This window comes from Nicotiana tabacum, chromosome 24, assembly GCF_000715075.1.
Source record: "Nicotiana tabacum cultivar K326 chromosome 24, ASM71507v2, whole genome shotgun sequence".
Taxonomy (NCBI): domain Eukaryota; kingdom Viridiplantae; phylum Streptophyta; class Magnoliopsida; order Solanales; family Solanaceae; genus Nicotiana; species Nicotiana tabacum.
This window is the reverse complement of record NC_134103.1, coordinates 3582278-3599781: the sequence shown is the minus strand read 5'-3', so window position 1 is coordinate 3599781 and position 17504 is coordinate 3582278. Positions and strand designations below refer to the sequence as shown.

The window sequence follows — 17504 nt, the reverse complement described above, 5'->3', positions numbered from 1 at the left end:
GGCCATGTCTGAGTGGAGCTGGATAAGGAAATGAGTGAGCCATTGATTGAATGTGAGCTGAATGATTCATGTTCTTACCCCCAAATGAAAATCCACTATAACTACATGTTGTTCTAGCCTTCTTGCTGTTATCTCTAGCTTTCCTGGCGATTTTATCAAAAGACTCCTTATGCATAGCGATATTGACAACCTGAAGATAAGTCTTGTCATTCTGATATAAAGTCATATCTTTTTCCATATGTGGATTTAAGCCTTTAATGAACTTTCTCACTTTTTCTCTCTCTGTCGGTATCAAATTAGGTGCATACTCTACCAAATTTGTAAATTCCATCTCATATTCAGTCACTAACATGGTACCCTGTTTAAGATGTTCGAACTGACGTCGGAGCTCATCCATCTGACTGCTAGGAAAAAACTTGGCCCTGAAAGCTTCTTTAAACTGTGGCCAAGTTAGGGGCGGTAATGTATAATCTTTGTCCTTCTTATAACCTCTCCACCATTGTCCTGTTGCAACCTTCAATCGAAACCCAATCAACTCTGTGGCTTGTGTTTCAAGACAACCCAAAGAAATAGACTTTCCTTTATCTCTTTCAAAAATAACATTGGTTCATTTAGTTTATATGTACCATTATAAGTAGGAGGTTGCAATCTCATAAAGGCATGTGGATCAATTCTTCATGTTGGTAACTGCACTGGATGGGCAATATTTTCAGGGAGAACTAGTGGTGGTACCTCTAGTGGAGCTTGAAAATCATCTCCTATAACCTCTTCATCTGAATCATGAGGGTCCTGAGGAGGAGTATGAACGGGTGCAGCCCTACCACTAGCCGGAGGGGCTAGGGACTCCAGAAAGTCCAAAATTCTGTCAATTTGATCATCCTGCTGATGTGATTGATTCGCCCTGAGTGGGTTGGGAGGGGGTGTGATTTCAACCTGATCATTAACAACCCGCTTAGGTGGAGCCTGTGCCTGTCTAGTGTCCCTACCACGAGCCTGATTACCTCTGGCATTTTCACCTCTACCCCTAGAATTTTGACCTCTACCTCTACCTCTACCTCTATCACGACCTCTAACTGCAGCTGGTGCTATTGGTGCGGCCTGCACCTATGGTGCTGCTTCTTGATGAATAGCAGTTGGTATCCCAATATTATTAGCAGCAGAGGATGAAGTAGATCTTGTTCTGACCATTTTGTTCATTAAAACGAGAGATAAATGAGTGTTAGAATTTTGAAACGTTTAGCTCTAACGCACGATATGAGAATCAAAAAAAATAATTTCTAACATGCCCTACAGCCTCCCAAATATAAGTATGGTGCACAACATACCCATAATTGAGAATCTGCTAGACATGGCTCATGACTCACTAGGACTCCCTAAACCTGGATGCTCTGATACCAACTTGTCACACCCCCAAACTGGGGTGGGACGTGATTGGCACTCAACCCTTACCACTCGTTGAGTAAACCCTGTACTATTTGTATCAAACTTTAAGTTCAACAACAAAGAAACTAACATGCTTAAATATTAAGTCTAATCAAATTGTAATCTTAAGTTCACTGATAAAATATAATAAATAAAGGATAAATCTCAAAATATTTTAATACTGACCCACTAATAAGTCATGAGTCTCTAGAATAAATAAATAAAAAAATACATAGCCTACGGGGGCATCCCCCGAAAATAAAATAAACGTAAAAAAATTAAAATATAAATAATAGTCTGAAAAGGGTCCGCTACCGCTAGGATGAATCAGCGGAGTTTGAAAACTGAATCTAGAATATCTCTTCTAGCCACGTGCCTCGTTACTTGCGTCCTCAATACCTACCACACGACGTAGCAGGCCCAAACGGGCTAAGTACCACCAAAGGATACCCAATAAGTCTCATAGGCTACCTCCTAAAAAGGCGGAGAAACATCTTCTCGGAAAAATAAGAAAGAAAACGCATATACGGAAAAATCATATAACTTTTACAATCAAGTCATAAGCTGGAAATTGAAACTATACGCTAAACTGTAAGCTGAAACTGAAACTTAACGTAAAAATTGAGTCCATAACTGATATCTGAAATAGAAACTGAGTTTTATATATATATATATATATATATATATATATATATATATATATATATATAAGACATAACTTTGCAAAACATTGTTACGCAAAATGGTCCTGCGTACGTGAGCATCTTGGAACACGTACGGGGGAGTGTCGGCCTATCTCCCCAATAAATAGTTGGCACATGCGAGCATGGGGTAGGTAACCCTGACATCATGGCACTCATGATGGGGGAGGTTGGCCACTTCTCCCTACTGAATGTGATCACGTTGATGCATGAATTAATGTTGAAACTGAATACTTAACTGAATGTAAATATCACAAATAAAGGCACATAACAATTGGTACTACACATAAGCATGTATTCATGTCACATATAATGTCGTATTGAATAAGAATAAGTGAACTGAGTATTGGTAACGAGAATACATGACTTAGCTTTATCTAGCATATGGAGCACAAGGGTTCTAATGGAATTCCCTACTAGGAAAGTAAACATCAACTCACCTCAAGTCTTAGCTCCAATTCATCCTTTCAAACTTCCTGGGAGTTCAACAACTCACGATCTACAAATATTTGAGCTAGGATCATCAAGACATACTCAACAAGTTCAACTCACCACCAATTGAACTAATTTCTAAGTCATGAATTACTCAATATAATCAGTGCATAATGTGAGGAAAAATAAATATTTGTATTTCTTTGTCAAGATTACTGCTACAATATCCTTGACCACTTGGTATATGGAGAGGAAGAAACATATGTTAATATCAAAAATATTATATGTCCATACTTAAATAATACCATCCAAAACCTATGACCATAATAATAATCCAAATACTCTAGCAACGTTCAAATCTGATCCTCACTTTACCCTTAAAGCTTTGTCCATTGCTAGATAAAAATAATTCCTCCATTATTTAATATTTCTAATCATGTTCTCAATCTCAAAAACATGGCAGCAACTCAAATGAGTTTAGATTTATCAAATTGCTTTCAATTTACTTTTTATCATCATTCTAAAGAATTTGATATCCACATCGATCCCAATGTAATCCAAGGCACGCTATAAGGATAAGATTATATATCTACATACCTGATTGTTTATTAAATTGCACAAGAAAAATTTCCAAGCTTTCTAGTTCTCTGCTCACGCTAATTATGTATCCTCAAACTCCTCAACCAATAGTGACCCAAGCAACAGATCAAACAATTGTTCTTCTTTGTTAATCCTTAACGTGACCGTCAGGCACAAGTAAGTCTTCCGCAACTTCTTTTTCTTAATTTGATTCCAAAGCTAATAAGGTTTAAATTTTTTTTCCTTAATCCATTCTAAGGCTCTACAAAGTAAGGAACATTAAGAAGTGGGGTTGGCCCACTTATTTCCTCCTTTAATCTAAAGTTTGGTCCAATATATACTCTTAATCAAGTAAATAGTATTTACAAGGCTATTGATAGCCTCATATACTGTCAGCCACGTTTTTGATCTCCAAGTCAAACAAAAGTTTGGTTATTCCATCCATAAGCTCTATTTCAGGTTATATTAGTCTAAAAAAATAACGGGTATTACATAAGCCCAATACTCGAGGCAAAAACAAAGAGAAAGAGAGAGAGAGAGAGAGAGAGAGAGAGAGAGAGAGAGAGAGAGAGAGAGAGAGAGAGAGAGAGAGAGAGATGGGAAAGGAGTTTCGGGGGGCGGCTGTTACAAGATAATCTAGAAAGAAAATTAATTTTGCGGTTAGAATATATTCGACCCATTTTCTAAAACCATGTGCCAAAATACCGTGTGCTTTAAAGTCGTGTGTCTCTTATATCCATTCAAACAAGTACGCTATTCGAATGTGCTAACCTTTGTATATTTTGTGTCCTATTATCACATTCGATCTAGGGACTCTTTATGTTAATTATCTAATATATGGTATCAGAGCCAAAAATGTATGATTTACGATCAAAATATCATGATTAGTGGAGATTAGGATTTTGTAATCCCCAAATTAGTTATTATAATTTCATATTGAATTTTTTCCAAATTTGAACTGATACCTTAGGACTTTCGCTCCAATTATTGAGAGCTCCGATTTAATACGTGGCTCATCTTTCAACTCTTAAAACTGAGATAGTAATTGCGTGCATTTTCAAGATTTCAAATTTATACGAACAAACCCACTTAGAATCCATTTTAAATCTTGAATTGTTAACGACCCCTAAGCGTGCTATTTTACGATTAATCGAAAATCATGTCGTGATTTAAGATATGAAAATAATTGAAATGAGTTGAGAATAAGAGAGAAATGGAACAGGAGAAGGGCTTTGAACTTACATTATTTTATGCGTGTAAAGGAGTGAATGAGTTTGCAGTATTTTCATGATAAACGGGCATAATTATCAATTCAATATTATTATCAGTAGAAAGTTCTCAATAATTCAATATTATTATCAGTAGAAAGTTCTCAAATATAGATATTATATGTATTAAGATAAGGCAACTAGTAGAAAGAAAATTTTAAAACATTGTGACAATTTCACTAACTTAACATTAAAAAAATTGGTCGACGATATGTCACAATTCAAACTGTAATATTACGAGTTCAATTCCAGTGACCTCTATTGTGGCCCAAAAATAACAACTCCAAAAGATGAAGTAAAATTTAACATTGAAAAATGAAAAGACGACAACAAAAATTAGAGGAACGAAAGTAGGAAGGAAAAAAGGAAAAAGAAAAATGTGGCATAATTATTGAAAGTTGTATAATCTTTGCATATTAAACAACCATTCTGTGTACTACATTTTACAGAAATTCTCTGATATACAGCATATAGGGATGGTTACACTTCAAACTCCACGGTCAATTAGTTTATGAAGAATTGCCTGCAAATGAGGAAAATCAACATGCTAATTAGTACTGGTTGTCAAAAGCACCAAATAATTTGAAGGCTTATTTGAATAATAATAATAACTCGAAGAAACGATCAAGTAAAAGGGAGAAACAAATGACTTTTCAAATGTTTTAATCAACAAGCCAGGAACTAGTAGACCTTTTTATGCATATGCATTTAAAAGTTGATTAAGATTTATGCGTCATCGGATATGAAGATGGATATTAAGGTGTAACGACCCGACCGGTTGTTTCGAGAGTTATAAACCCGTTTTCCCCATTCCTACTTCTTTTTGTGTTATTCAGCTATATTATGTTATATCGGGTTAGTTGGTTCGAGTCCGGAAGGAACTCGGAGTGAAATGAGACACTAGTCTCATAATTGAAAATTTTAAGTTAGAAAAGTGGACCGGATATGGACTTATGTGTAAACGACCTCGGATTTGAATTTTGATGATTCCAATAACTCCGTATGGTGATTTTGGGCTTTGGAGCGTGTCCGGAATATTATTTGGAAGTCCGTAGAGGAATTAGGCTTGAAATGCCGAAAGTTTTATTTTTGAGAAGTTTGACCGGGGGATTGACTTTTTTGATATCGGGGTCGGAATTCGATTCTGAAATTGGAATACCTCTGTTATGTCATTTAGGACTTGTGTGCAAAATTTGAGGTCAATCGGACGTGATTTGATAGGTTCCGGAGTTGTTTGTAGAAATTAGAAATTTCAAAGTTCATTAGGCTTGAATTAGGGTGTAATTCATGGTTTTAGCGTTGTTTGAGGTGATTTGAGGATTCGACTAAGTTCGTATGATATTTTAGGACTTGTTGGTATATTTGGTTGAGGTCCCGAAGGCCTCGGGTGAGTTTCGGATGGTTAACGGATCAAAAATTAAACTAGAACAGCTGCTACAATTTCCTTCTGTTGGAAATTTGCTTCTGCCCAGAAATCGAGCCCAGATGTGAGCCCAGATCGAGCTCAGGGTCGAGGCCCACAATTGAAGCCATGATCGAGCCCAGAGTCGAGGGCCACGATCGAAGCCATGATCGAGCCCAGAGTCGAGGGCCACGATCGAAGGCATGATCGAGCCCAGGGTAGTGGGTCACGGTCGTAGGCCGGGTCGAAGACATAATCGAGGGCCAGGATCGAGGGACAGGACCGAGGACCTCGATCGAAGGCCAAGATCGAGGCAGAACCGAGGATGTCTAGGCAGAATTATAAAAAACAGGGACTTCGTCCCATTTGCCATTTTTGACAAATTAGAGCTTGAGGAGAGGCGATTTTTGATATATTTTCAAGGAAAACTTGAGGTAAGTCCCTTGTGATCATTTCTACTCCATAATATTGAATTATCATCGAATAATCCGGCTAGATTACATGATTTTGAGGTGTAAATCGGAGATTGGAACTTAGAAATTTGGAAATAAGATTTATAGATTTGAGGGTCGAGTTGAGGTCGGATTTTGGTAAAATTGGTATGGATAGACTCGTGAGTGAATGAGCTTTCTAGTTTTGTAAATTTTGTCAGATTTCGAGGTGTGGGCCCGGGGGGCGGGTTTGAGCCAATTTCGGGTTTTGGTCTAATTTTGTAGTTTTTCTTGTGGAATTCATCCCATTAGCGCGTATTGATGGTATTGTACTGATTGTGAATAGATTCGGAGCATTTAGAGGCCGAGTCCGGAGGCAAGATCATTGCAGGCTAGAGATTTGACTGGTTTGAGGTAAGTAACGATTGTAAATCTAGTCCTGAGGGTATGAAACCCCGAATTTTGTATCATTCTACTATTTTTTAGTGACGCACATGCTAGGTGACGGGCGTGTGGGCGTGCACTGTTGGGGATTTGTGACTTGGTCCGTCCCGTAGCAATTGTAAAGTTGCATACTTTGTTGAAACCATTTGATACTTATATGTTTTAGAAAGAACTTCTGTAAATTGGGCTGAATGCCATGTTTGGGCCTTGCGCCAAAGCTGTTTGGACCCTTAGGGGCTGTTTCTTGCCATCCTCTCATTGTTTTCGATTGAAAATCTATACTCAGTCATGTTTATACTTGTTTGCCGCATAACTCAATTTTATGACTCTATTTTGATGCATATAAATGTTTTGGGCCGAATGCCCTGTTTTACTGAAATGCCCGAGAGGCTTGAGTTACTTATGATTGAGTGAGGCCGAGGGCCTGATTGGTGAGGATGAGTGTGGATCGGGGTTGCCCGCCTGCAGCATACTTATGACTGAGTGAGGCCGAGGGCCTGATTGGTGAGGATGAGTGTGGATCGGAGCTGCCCGCCTGCAGCATACTTTATTATTATCGCACGTGAGTTGTCCGTGCAGATTATAGCGCTTGGGCTGAAGGAGTCCCTCCGGAGTCTGTACACACCCCCAGTAAGCGCAGGTACCTACTGAGTGCGAGTGCCGAGTGCTGAGTGACTGGGAGGCAAGAGTGATTGTGAGGTATGCCCGAGTGGCAAGAGTAATTGTGAGGTATGCCCGAGTGGCACGAGTGACTGTGAGGTTTGCCCGAGGGGCTGTATATGAGTGATGTTTTACCCGAGGGGTTGTTTATGATTTCATCATTTTTGCTCACCTTTGCATTGAGCCTTTGTTTGAAAAACTGTTGGAAAAATGTCTTAAAATGATTTTTTTTTTTTACTGGAACTGGGTTTAAACGAGATGTTTGATTTAAATCCTGATTTTAAAAGCATGTGGTATTTTACTGAGATTTCCTGATATGAACGTTTTATGCTTTATTGCTCGTCACCAGTGTTGTGAAGAGCGTGAAGCGAGAAAAAGCGACAAACCCCATTTCGCTTAAAGCGAGAAGCGAGAAGCGAAGGGCTCGCTTTTTTGAAGTGAAGCGAAATTTTAAAAAATATATATATATTGCATAGACAACACATGTAATTGAAGCAAATGTTCAATACTTCAATATAAAAACTAAATAGTAGCATCAATTAAAGCACAAAATGAGCATCCTATTCTTCTACAAGATTGTCAAATTCTTGTATTCCACTATCATTATTATATTGCTCGTCATCTTCTTCAACTTCTTCTTCTTCATCAACTAGGGACAAAGTAGCTGCCTCTTTTCCCTTCCTCTGTGAACTTGAAGTTGAGGTACTCCCTCTCAAACCATAAATCCTCTCCCCAATTCCACGCGCCTCCGCAACATCACCCCAAGTGAAATCAGAAGTTTCCTCAAATACTTCTTCATCTGCATGATCTTCCGGGACTCCAGTTAGCCATTCATTAGCATCATCGATGTTGTCCAAACTAATTGGATCAATTACATTGCGAGCGTTGTAACGACGCCTCAATGTTCTATTGTACTTAATGAATACTAGATCATTGAGACGCTTCAGGGTTAGTTTGTTCCTTTTTTTGGTATGAATCTGCAAATAATAAGTAATTAGTAAGTTTAGGACAATTGAGATATAATTTAATTATCTCAATATACTAAATCTTTCTTCTTAGTTCTTACATGTTCAAACACGCTCCAATTCCTTTCACACCCGGATGAGCTACATGTTAGACTTAGAACCTTGATGGAAAACTTTTGTAAATCCGGAGTGGAATGGCCATATTGCTTCCACCATTCAACTGTAGAAGTAGAACAAATTTTCAAAACATAATATTGATAAAGAAACAACTTATTAATTATAAAACAACATATAAGCACTCGCTCACCTGGTGACTTCGTCTTTCTTTGTCTAATCGCCATGTTTTTTTCCAAAAAGTTGCTCAGTGTTCCTATAAATACTAAATTGCTCTGTTATTTTATCTTGCACGGATTCTTCAGGTATCAACTTCTCAATACATTCATAGTATCCATTCCACAAAGGTTCATCTCCTAGAATCCTTTCTTCATTGTCATAAAACAGTTCCGGGTTCAAAACAAGTCCAGTTGCATGCAAAGGGCTATGAAGCTTACTATCCCACCTTTTATCTATGATCTCAAAGACTCTTTTGTATTTTCTTTGATCACTAAACAAGACTTGAATAGCCTCCTTTGCCCTATCTATTGCTTCGTACAGGTAGCCCATTGGTGGCCTTTGCTCCCCATCCACCAAACGAAGCACTTTAACTAAAGGACCACCAATCTTCAATGCATGAACCACATTGTTCCAGAATGAAGGAGAAAGTATAATATCTGCAGATTCTCTCCCTCGAGCTTCCCTTCCATAGGCACTGTTAGTGTACTCATCTGAAACAAACAACTTCTTCAAATTGCTTTTTTGCTCATACATCCTATGCAAAGTCAAGAAAGCAGTAGCAAATTTTGTCTTTGCGGGTTTCACCAAGCTTCTTTGTTTAGTGAATCTCTTCATCATATTCAATAACAAAGGCCTTTGAACAATATAGGAATGCACTCTAATTGCCTGATTAAAGATTGAACTAAAGGGTCTTTCCTGGAAAATGTCACCAAAGATCAAATTAATGGAATGTGCTGCACACGGAGTCCAATAAATATGCGGGTACCCAGCAGACATCAAATCGTCAGCTTTAACATTTTCATTGGCGTTGTCCGTGACAACTTGAACAACATTTTCTGCTCCAATAGAGTCTATTATACTCTTGAACAAAGAGTACATTTTGGTTGAATCAGTCGAAGAGTCGCTTGCATCAATGGACTCAAGAAACAGGCTTCCCTTAGGAGAATTCACCAAGATATTGATGATCATTTTTCCATTTCTCGCCGTCCACTTATCCATCATAATGGAACAACCAAACTTGTTCCATTTTACTTTGTGCTCCTCCACGATTTTGTTCACCTCCGCCACCTCTTTTTTTAGATATGGCCCTCTAACTTCATGATATGTTCGAGGCTTCATTCCTGGACCATATTGGCCTACGGCCTCAATAAAAGCAGAAAAAGTGTCAGTATAATTAACACAATTAAAAGGAAGACCTGCATCATACATCCACCGCGCAAACATTGTAATTGCACGATCCCTCAAAATCGTTTTGGCATCAATTTGAGGATTACCACCTTTTCCTTCCTTATCTCCAGATTTTTGCGAGAAGTAACAATCCATAGGACCTTTGGTCTTGCCAGTAGATCCACAACTAGAAGACATTGGTTGCATCCTTCCCCGCTTTTGTGATTTTGGTGGAAGCGACGAAGCATCGTCACCTTCTTCTGTTTCATCATCGTCATCAAGATTATACAGTTCTTGTTCATGAATCAGTTGAGTCTTTAACTCTCTCTTTTTATGAAGGAATGCTTTCAAATCTTCCTTCACATGCGACGGAACTTTAGGACAAGATGCGACATTTGGATCATCGCCGATTAGATGCGCTTTTTGACGATAGATTCCTCCACTTGAAATCTTGTCACAAAAAAGACATCTAATTGCCATCTTGTTGGTCTCGCAAACTCTTTCAGAGTAAGCCCAAGCCGGATCTTTCCTATCTTCTTTTGGTGCCATTAAAAGAACAACTACATAACACATAAGAAAGGCAATAAGAACTAAGAATAAACTATAAATGATATAAAAAATCATAGGAATTCTCTGATAATAACCGAAAAAATTGGGCAATAAAATTCTGGAAAAATTGGGCAGTAAAATTCTGGAAAAAATTTGCAAGCATTTCACTGCTTTTTGGACGTTTAGAAAGAAAAAGAAGAAGAAGAAGAAGAAGAAGAATGGAAATCAGAAGTTCAGAACATACCTGTTGAAGAAGAAGAAGAAGAAGAACCCTAGTTGATGATTTGAGATTCTTTCAGAAATCAAAAGTAGATGAAGAAGAAGTCGCTGCTGTTGGAAGTTGAAGAATACTAGTCGCTGTTGTTGAAGATCAGTGTTTAATCCAAAAAACTTGTTTTTAATAAAATATGGTTGGGTATTTTAATACAGAGAAGCGGACGCTTCTTCTCTTCGCTTCGCTTTCCCCGCTTCTCGCTTTTTACAGAGAAGCGGTCGCTTTTACTGACCTGGGTCGCTTCAGCAAGCTGAAGCGCTGCCTTTCACGCTTCGCCTCGCTTCTCGCTTAAAGCGATGAAGCGAGCACTTTTTTAAACACTGCTCGTCACTACTGCTCAGTCTTTATTTATTGTTGTTACTTACTGAGTTGGCGTACTCACGTTACTCCATGCACCTTGTGTGCAGATCCAGGTGTAGCTTGACACGGTAGCGGTTATTGAGTGTTCTGGTTGCAGATTTTCTTGAAGATAGCAAGGTAGCTGTTTGGCGAACGCAGCCCCTGCTCTTCTCCTTCTTATCTTCCTCTAGTTGTATTTAGCTATTTTTCGGGCTGAGTTAGCCTTGATATTGTTAGACAGATTGTAGTATATGCTCATGACTAGTGACACCCCGATGTCGGGCTTTTCTTTTCCGCACTTCTGTTTTTCTTTGATTTGAACTCTTTAAATAGAGGTTTTATGTTAAATAACTTTGAAATTATCTTTGAAATGGAAATATCGGTTTGTTTTGGAAATGAGTCGGCTTGCCTAGTTCCATGATAGGCGCCATCACGACAGAGGTTAGTTTGGGTCGTGACAAGGACAAATTTTCTCTACTTGTTGCTACTGCTTCCTTCCATCTATTTTCTGGCTGTTAATTTGCTGTTACTAACTTTCTGACCCTTGTTGTTGATATCGCTTGTTTCTACTATTTCTTTCCATCTTTCTTGAGCCGAGTGTCTATCAAAAACATCTCTATTCTCCCAGGGTAGGGGTAAGGTCGTAGACACTACCCTCCTCAGACTCCACTTGTAGGACTTCACTAGGTCTGTTGTTGTTGTTCTTGCTTGTACTGACTGACTGACATGTGTGCTTGTTTCCATAATGAGATTGACATCCGCAACCACCCTAGTATACTTCAGACTAAAAGAATATAATTGTTCTTGAGAGTAACTTACCGGACATGAACGGTATGATTTTAGTCCCTGATGTAGTTCATATGATGAGATCAAAAGCCTCACTGGACGAAACTCAACAGATTGGCCGTGCCCTCTGTTGTCAACCAAAGAGATCAATTGGCGCTGTAAAAGATGTTCAAATGCCTGGAAAGAAAGTAAATATCTGTCAGTATAACTTTAAAGATCCAAAGTTGAACATTAGACAAAAAATATTTGTATTTAAGTCCTTGCTATACACACCCGAAGGCATACATTCCGTGCATAATAATCACTTGTTTGGAACGAATCATGTACGCTTTTGTACTCTGGAAGGCATGATAACATGGTCAGTCGCATAACATTCACACTATTAACATAAGAAGGGAGCATGTAATAGTCAAACCTTTCATTACTGAATTGAAGTTGGTCGTCTCTTGCTCTTTGACTTCCAACCTCCTCAAGCAAACAAGAATATATAGCTCTAAAATGGAGCAATCTGCATCAACAAATAGAAAATCACATTGTTTTCAGTTTGATTCTTCTCGGTAGTGGCCTAGCTGTGGAGAGTATCAATATTATAAAATGGTTTGTGAGTGACTCACACCGTATATAAAAAGGTCGCAAAAGAAAAAATATTTAATGAGAACAGGGGCGAAGTTCTACAAAAGAACTCCGTTCGATTATTGTCTATATATAAGAGGACATCATATGAAAAACCTAAACTATTATTTGTGAGCGACTCACACCATATCTCCAACAGTATGTACTATTGGGGCCTAATCAAATTTCCACGCAAGTTTACGACTATTCTGTCACAGAAGAGAAGAAGAGTGAGAGAAGATATGGGAATAGCTGAAGAAGTCGAGTGTCGAAGGAAAGTTAAGAGGAAGTGACGTGGAAAAGAAGGTGAGGAGTCCGAACTATTTTAGCTCTACCCCTAAACTTTCCAGAAGAAGCTAGCCAACATTCATCACTCAACACAGAATACATAATGACATACCTTTCAAGGCTTCCAACTTGGGTTGCCGTTGAATACTTGAGAGTGCTGTCTTAAAGTTATCAAGTGATAAAAATCCAGATTTTGCATCCATATGGCACACAGCAGCAAACCTAATGAAAATCATCACACAATGAGTTTTCATTAAAAGAACAGATGTTTGATAAAGCGCTGTGAATGCAGCAAATAGGTAGTTGAACGATAGGTAGACTTACAGAAATCTCAATAGATGGTTCAAAGTTGAATCAGAATCGCATAATGACGTAATGATGTCTTTGAATTTGTCATCCGACAAAGTATTCTAATAAATATTAAGGATAATTTAATATCTGCTAGCAAAATACTGATTGCGATGCGTAAAATTATAGCAAATTTGATGCTTGTTTTTATGTCTAACTTAAAAGAGGGGTTTCCAAAAGGAAATGAACTATTTTAAACCTTGGCTTACAAGAGGACAAGTATTTGGAGTATCTAGGCTTAGCACAAATGAGTTGTTTCCGCTGTTCTATAGGATACCCTATACTTAGCTGAGCATTTTTGAGCCCATGTTATGGGGCCATACGATTGCTCTCTCTCTCTCTCTCTCTCTCTCTCTCTCTCTCTCTCTCTCTCTCTCTCTCTCTCTCTCTCTCTCTCTCTCTTCAATTTTTCCTGGTCTTGTGTGTATCATTTAACTTTAATTCATTCCTTGACAATGAAAAGTGTAACGAGTGAAAAGGATACAAGAAGCTTTGTGTTATAGGCAGTTACATATTGAGGAGGAAGTTCTGACTCTGTTGGCAGTAGTAAAGCGTACTGCAAAATTCTGATATACAGATTGTCAGTATTAATAAAATATCTTGCAAACAGTAAATGAGGAACCAAGGCATGCAATGAGAAGTTACTTTTGCAAGTCTTCCTGCGAAGGGGGTAGAAACAACAGCTTTCTATGTGAGAAACGAGACCTTACTCTCTTCTCTAAGAGTTGATCGGCATCCTGCACAACACAAGTTTCACCACTCTTAATTTACTCATTACTTCAAAAAGTTCTCCTGTGGTAGCTATATGTAGTAAATGACTCAAATGTGCAATAATGACGAGGCAACTATTTCAATCAAATTTGATCTTGCTCATCAGCAACTCAAAACAAGATACTCAATATTTTTTTTTTTAAAAAAGGAAAAAAGAAAAAATGAAAACGAGCATGCACATTTGATTTTTAAGTCCCAAAAAAACAAAAACATCTGGACATAATGATGTTGAGGAATGTATGGTTCATAGAGAAATAGAACTTGCAACAAAAAATAATAATGCTAAAACTAAGGAACATACCAATCTGCAACTCACACCAATGACAACAGCTTGCGACGTAACAGACTGCATTGCATCTAGCAAGCTATAGAGTAATCGTTGTTTACCCTGCAAATTACAGAGACATCCATCCTTGAAAACTCGACATATTTTCTCATATTTTTCTTCACTATATGAGAATCTTACCTGTGTAAAAAGGTCAAACTCGTCCAACACAAAGATAATGGTTTTATGTGCCAACCCGCACTCCCTGATGAAATATTACAGTAGAATGAGCAAATCCACCAGGAGAAGAAAAAACGAGTACACGTTATCTTTGAAGATTAACTAACTTGAACATTCATTTTCAAAAGGAAAAGAATCTAATTTCAACATTCTCAGGCACTTTGAAAAGAGCCTATTCTCTTTTGGCAGTAAAGCAAAGAAGGAAAATACAAGCCATATAGACTCACCTTAACATGGATAATACAAACTGGGAGTTATCATCAAATGATGCCTGTTAAAGGAAAAGGAAAACACGATGACTGGTTGATGCCTTTCGTTAAAATGTAAAACGGATATCATAACCAGAATGGACAGTACCATTTTTGAGAACATCAAGTGATGTTCCATACATAATTGCCTTGCAATCTCCTGCAAGATGAAATAATATCAGCAACAACATTACGGACAAATATAACAAGGACAAAGATGTAACACTTTGTTCAAAGGGGTTAAAGATTTAGGAAGATAAAGCAGTTAAACCAGAAGTAGAAGAAGATGCAGGTGAATCCCGTATATTACTTGCGCACTTCATATTTGAATATTGCGATATATTAAAAAAATAAAGAAAATTTTTCTATGATACCCTACATATTCCATTTGAAACTAACTCTTGCTCAATCAATTTTTAGCTATCAATTTGTAAGGAATACAAATTTAGTATCAATTTAAGCACGAAACTTATAACCGATAATGGTTTCTCTTTACTTAATAGTTAACCCTTTTTATTGAAACCTTCCTGATAATTCTCTTATAAACTCAGCAAACTGCATTCTGCTGCAATATAGTCTTCTGCCTGTAATTGAGAAATCAAGAAATTTTATTGTTCCCATATCTCCATTCCACAATAAAAATAATTCTGATCTCCATTATGCTTTATATATACATGCACAATGACATATGAAATAAAGACAGTACAACAAGCATAATAGGTAAATGTGCACTTTTTTTAAAAAAAAATTAAAAAAGAAATTGGAGTGATTTGGCACTCCCTCCCTTTTTTTTTTTTTTTGAGATGGATGCACTTTGTCGTCCTTTCTTCTTTCCAAACATAGGATCCATCGTTAAATTCATTAAGAAGCCTTTAGTTGCATCTTTCCTTTGGAAAAATGATTTAGATTACTTTGATGGGTTAGTTTCAAACACAAAATTACCAATTGCTGCCAATGGAGTAGGGTTACTGCTCCTAAGGAGTCAAAAAAGATCTCCATAGTCTTACTCTTGGTACACGATACTATCGTTATGAAGGAGGGAATAATATGATCAACCAAGACTTGTTAAGTTTTAATACCATCTTTGTTCACAATGTAACTGTGCCTTACGAGTTGAGTCAAAATGCAGAATGCTAATGTATTGGGAGAAAAGCTTCAGATCAAATAGACAAGAGCTGTTCCCTGCTATTGGGTGAAAGGAGGCTAGCTTGCTGATCTTGAATAATTTCTTGCAGTTCTCTTTGATCCTGGAGGAGTTAGAACTTCTAGTCCATATTTCACCTTAACAAGGGTGATCTCAATGGGAAGGAACTGATACAGGTAAAATTGGCAATAAACTCAAAGGATATATGAGCTGAAGGTTGGTTTAGAACAAGGCATGAAAGTAGCTGAGAATATGAACATGAGCTGCAAACTTAACTTGATTTAGATGTAAGAATGTAGCTGCAAGAAGCTAAGTTAGAAGTTAGTTACAAAACCTCTTAGAATCAATAAACAGTTAGATTAGTTATTTGAAGTCTAGAAAAGTCAGAAGGAGTTTTAGCTGCATTTGCACATACGTCAGCTCTTAAGATTAACATCCAATTTGTCCATTAATAGCCTTGTATATTCTAATCAGATCAATGAACGAAGAACTACAATTCCTTTCTTAGTAACAATTCTATCCTATAAGATGGACTTCTAGGTTTAGACCGCTGAACCAACATTCCCCTTCTCGACCTGCCATAGCTCGTCAAGTCCTACCTGCGTTTATTTTGTTCAAGCTTGTGCTTTGTAACACAACAACATAAACAAGACTCTTTGTTATACAACAACAACTACTACTACTACTATACCCCTCGGCCCCAAACAAGTTGGGGTCAACTATATGAATCCTCACTGATAATATTCCCTATTTTAAATTTGTTATACAACTTATATTGAGCAGAAATCCAACCTGTACCAAAAAACAATTAGCTAAAAAAAGGGAATTTGTATGCACACCTTCAAAGCACAATTATCGTCACTGTGCAAGAGTCCATTCAGTTTAATCTGTAATCAAGATAGCGATTAATTACAACAAAACCATAAGTCTAAAGACATTTATTTTTGTACAGAAGTATGTCACTGCCAATTTTCACAAAAGAATGCAAAATCCAAAAAGTGAAGATATAATAAAGATAATTCATTAAACTAAATCAATACCACACAGATCGTATCAGGATATTCTTGCAGCAAATCCTTGATAACCAGCTCCAAAATCTGACATAAATAATAATAATTTTTTTTTAATCAAGTTTACATATTTATCAAATTTCACAGCACAAAATTATATTTTGTACAAAAGATCAACCAAAAGAATTAAAATGTCTACTGACCGGAACTTTTCCACAACCACGAGGGCCAAGAAGTAGAACTGAGTTGTTACATGCTTCAGTTACTGAACTTGACATTATATACTTTAATTTGCTGAAACAAACAAGAGCTAAACGCAATTACAAATAAAGGGTCTTCAATAAATTCTTAAAAAGACCGAAAAACAAAATAAGTACTCAATTTGGAGAGTAAAAATCTAGAAAAAATGAAAATAAAAAAAAAGGAGTTTTTTACAGAACTTGTCATTATATACTTCAATTTGCTGAAAGAAAGAAGAGCTAAACACAATTACACATAAAGGGTATTGAATAAGTTCTTCAAAAACTACTTCGGCCATTTTTCTTTTGTATGTTTTCAATTTATAGTGGGAAAAATCTTGAAAAAAATGAGAATAAAAATGGGAACTTTTTGTACCTGTAATTGCTATCAGGGGAATCAGAGAAAAGGGTAAAAATGAAATTGGGATTGCAAATCCTGGTTCTGAGCAGAACCTGAGCTTGCTCTGCTGGATTTTCAACACCCATTTTAATGGAATTTTTACAAAGAGAATTTGGGAGAGAAAGTTGTGGAGAAATAAACTTGGCGGGAATGAGGGCATTGAGAGTGAAGGCCCCTGGGGCCTTCT

The 17504-nt window shown here is 37.2% G+C and overlaps 1 protein-coding gene across 4 annotated transcripts; it reads right to left on the bottom strand.

Moving 5' to 3' along the window:
* Positions 1 to 4636: 4636 nt before the first annotated feature.
* Positions 4637 to 17504, bottom strand: LOC107784473 (origin of replication complex subunit 4). Of its 4 annotated transcripts, XR_012706786.1 has the most exons (17): positions 17294 to 17503; positions 16882 to 16972; positions 16709 to 16765; positions 16508 to 16555; positions 14634 to 14684; positions 14504 to 14547; positions 14238 to 14301; positions 14073 to 14159; positions 13646 to 13737; positions 13485 to 13566; positions 12977 to 13062; positions 12765 to 12874; positions 12168 to 12260; positions 12026 to 12090; positions 11786 to 11929; positions 8406 to 8524; positions 8178 to 8316 (listed from the first exon to the last, which is right to left on the bottom strand). XR_012706786.1 is itself a non-coding variant. In XM_016605610.2 (16 exons), exons 1-16 carry the CDS (start codon positions 17401 to 17403, stop codon positions 4890 to 4892), a joined length of 1260 nt encoding a protein of 419 aa, XP_016461096.1. In that variant the 5' UTR covers positions 17404 to 17502; the 3' UTR covers positions 4637 to 4889. The 4 variants fall into 4 exon arrangements, 2 of the variants coding, with proteins under 2 accessions (XP_016461096.1, XP_075104417.1); XM_016605610.2 differs by lacking the exons at positions 8178 to 8316; positions 8406 to 8524 and adding an exon at positions 4637 to 4925 and having other exon boundaries at positions 17294 to 17502; XM_075248316.1 differs by lacking the exon at positions 8178 to 8316 and having other exon boundaries at positions 8384 to 8524; positions 17294 to 17504.